This window comes from Silene latifolia, chromosome 7 (assembly GCF_048544455.1).
Source record: "Silene latifolia isolate original U9 population chromosome 7, ASM4854445v1, whole genome shotgun sequence".
Classification (NCBI taxonomy): Eukaryota; Viridiplantae; Streptophyta; class Magnoliopsida; order Caryophyllales; family Caryophyllaceae; genus Silene; species Silene latifolia.
In genome coordinates, this window is record NC_133532.1 from 104451878 (window position 1) to 104455016 (window position 3139).

General features: G+C 33.7%; 1 protein-coding gene across 1 annotated transcript; it reads left to right on the top strand.

Annotated features, from left to right (window-relative positions):
- The first annotated feature begins 1199 nt into the window (after positions 1-1199).
- LOC141591202 (peroxidase 72-like) lies at positions 1200-2906 on the top strand. The gene is made up of 4 exons (XM_074411577.1): positions 1200-1503; positions 1601-1792; positions 1987-2152; positions 2344-2906. The coding sequence occupies exons 1-4, from the start codon at positions 1279-1281 to the stop codon at positions 2757-2759; spliced, it is 999 nt and encodes a 332-aa protein (XP_074267678.1). The 5' UTR covers positions 1200-1278; the 3' UTR covers positions 2760-2906.
- The last annotated feature ends 233 nt before the right edge of the window (positions 2907-3139 follow it).

Genomic DNA, 3139 nt, shown 5'->3' on the forward strand with positions numbered 1-3139 from the left:
AAAACGGTATCCATCACAAGCTTGTGACGGATATCGCCCGTCTTTGAGATTTGTTGATAGTGTGATGGATTCATAGTATACCATGTCATTGTATTTCTTAGCCAAACGAAAATTAGAAACAACATTAATTTAATAATAAATACTACCCCTCTGATTCTAACGAATTGCCGCATATGATTAAAATACTCCTCACAAATCTTATACGTGAGGGGCAATTCCAAAAAATTGAAGGTAGCATGAAGTTAAATCTCAAAAAAAAAACTAAAAATATTTAATCTATTTTATTTATAGGTAACATCATTTTATAAATATCTTTTTTTTTTCAACTAAAATAACAAAATATACAAACCGGCCGTGTGAAGCACGGGATACTACCATTGTACGTCTTAGCCAAACGAAAATTAGAAACAACAACATTAATTTAATAAGTAATAAATAGAAAGTAGAATCTAAATAGAATAAAACACAGTTTTTCATTGAGGATAGGGTATTATGATGACTTCGTTCACCCAAAATATTTCCAAGAATGTGAAGTTACCTAACTCAAATTTCAATTTGGATCCTTTTCATTTTTTCTTTCTATTTTTGTTCTAATACACCCATATTTTACTAAATATCTCATATTCATTCATTTACCTTTTCTTACACGAATGTATTTATAATCACCCAATTTTTCCATAATTACATTCGGACTATTGAAAATAAATGGATCTTCATTTCTTTTGAAAAAATAAAGAGGATACTTACACCTCAAATTCAGATTATACCTTGTATTTTCTTTGAATCAACTCTAATATGTATGGTAAAGATAAGAATGCATGCAACAACTTTTCTTGTAGTCCTCCCTTAATAATCCTTTAAGCACAAGTTGTACTAACAAACTAAAAGGCACTTCATAATTAAACTTTGTCAAATAATACTCTTCTAATCTTATCATCTAGTTTTAATCAAAAGCTAGAAAGTTGGTCATTATTTTGCTTTTAACCCTATTCCCATACTTTTTAGCTAACAAATTATATGTTTATATTAAGTTTATATCTTTTATATTACATTCACTCTTTAAACATCAAATAATTTGAGCAACTAACATGAGTATGTCTCTTGTTGACCAACTCCACCTCCCTTGTTTACACCTTTCATTTTCTTTGACTTTGCCCTATTTTTTCACTATAAATATTAAATACCAACAAATTCATTTCAACAAACCACAACACAATACAACACAAAGCAAAAGTACAAAATCATAGAAATATTATTATTATTATTCATCCAAAATTAATGTCTAAGTCCATGAGCTACTTCATTTTCCTTAGTCTCTTAGCAATTGTACCACTATGCATTGCTTCCAAAAACTACAATGGTTATCTTAACCCTCAATATTATGACCGTTCTTGCCCACATGTTCAACATATTGTGAGCTCAGTGGTCTCCAAGGCGGTCGCCAAGGATCCTAGGATGGCTGCTTCCTTGCTTAGGCTCCATTTTCATGATTGTTTCGTCAAGGTATATCTTTTTGCTTGCTTGCTTTTAAATGTTTAATATTATGATCATGAACATTACTTAAGTAATTGGCGATCATTTTAATTATATTGAATTGCAGGGATGTGATGCTTCGTTGCTGTTAGACAACAGTGGGAGCATTGTCTCAGAGAAGGGATCAAACCCTAACAAGAACTCAGCTCGAGGGTTTGAGGTTATCGACGAGATCAAGGCTGAAATCGAGAGAGCATGCCCTCACACGGTGTCTTGTGCCGATATCTTGGCTATAGCTGCAAGAGATTCAACTGTTATTGTAAGCAAGCCTCATTTTAATTACCTGCTTTGGTTCATTGGTTGTAGACAATGAGATAATGTTTGGTTTGTAGTAAACTTGTAATACTAGACTTATATTCCATTAATATTTACTTTTTAGTACCATTTGGTTTTTGCATTACATGACAAAAACACCAAATATTATATTTTGAACTAAAAATGTTATTAATACAGGCCGGTGGACCAAACTGGGAAGTGCCTTTAGGAAGAAAGGATTCTGTAGGAGCAAGTTTGAGTGGATCAAACAATGAAATTCCTGCTCCTAACAACACCTTTCAAACCATCCTTACCAAGTTTAAACGCCAAGGCCTCGACCTCGTTGACCTTGTCGCCCTCTCAGGTTTGTTCCGATAACTATATCAATTATCTATTGGACTCAGTACCACCATATTCACATTTTCTCAATCAATACAAGAAATAGCAAAATGGGCCACTATTTTTAGAGACCGTTAATAACAGTCAGCCAAATTGGCAACCGCCTTCAGGATGGAAAGGATGCTAATACATTTTCTATTCATTTTATAATTCCAGGAGCTCACACAATAGGTAATGCAAGGTGCACCACCTTTAGGCAAAGGCTATACAACCAAAATGGAAACGGAAAGCCAGACTTTACGTTAAACCAAGCGTACGCCTCCATGTTGCGCCAACAATGTCCAAGGTCCGGCGGCGACCAAAACTTGTTCTTCTTAGACCATACTACCCCTTTCAAGTTCGACAACTTGTACTACAAGAACATCCTTGCTTATGATGGGTTGTTGAATTCCGACCAAGTCCTACTAACCAAGAACCGCGCTTCCATGGAACTTGTTAAGCTATACGCTGAGAATACCAGGATTTTCTTCGATCATTTTGCTAAGTCTATGGTTAAGATGGGTAACCTCTTTCCATTGACGGGTGCTCAAGGACAAATCCGCAAGAATTGCAGAAGGGTTAATTCTTCTTAAGAAGATTGATTCTAAATGACATTGTTCCTCTGTTTTGTATTTTCAAGAATTGTTATTTTTATGTTGTTTTCTCTGTTTATTTATGTTGTGTGATCTTATTAAGTTGTACGTATCTATTCATTTGCAATGAAATAATTCAATTCAAGGCCAAATCTCATGGATCGATCTTAATTTTAGAGTTTTTTTCCTTGTTTTTTCAAATTTCGTAAAATAAAAGCGTAATTTACTTTGATTTTGTTTCGTAGAATGTCACAAAGGACCCTGATGCAAAATACACTAAGGCCTTGTTCTTTTGGACCAAATTATCCGAATCAATCGAATCAACTTAATGGAGCCGAATCAATCGAATCAAATGAATCAAATAATAACAATAATAATAA

Bases quoted from the DNA above. Each gene is read 5' to 3' on its own strand.
- LOC141591202 (XM_074411577.1), top strand. From the start codon at position 1,279: ATGTCTAAGTCCATGAGCTACTTCATTTTCCTTAGTCTCTTAGCAATT. The intron at 1,504-1,600 runs GTATATCTTTTT...ATTGAATTGCAG, and splicing joins TTCATGATTGTTTCGTCAAG to GGATGTGATGCTTCGTTGCT. The intron at 1,793-1,986 runs GTAAGCAAGCCT...TTATTAATACAG, and splicing joins CAAGAGATTCAACTGTTATT to GCCGGTGGACCAAACTGGGA.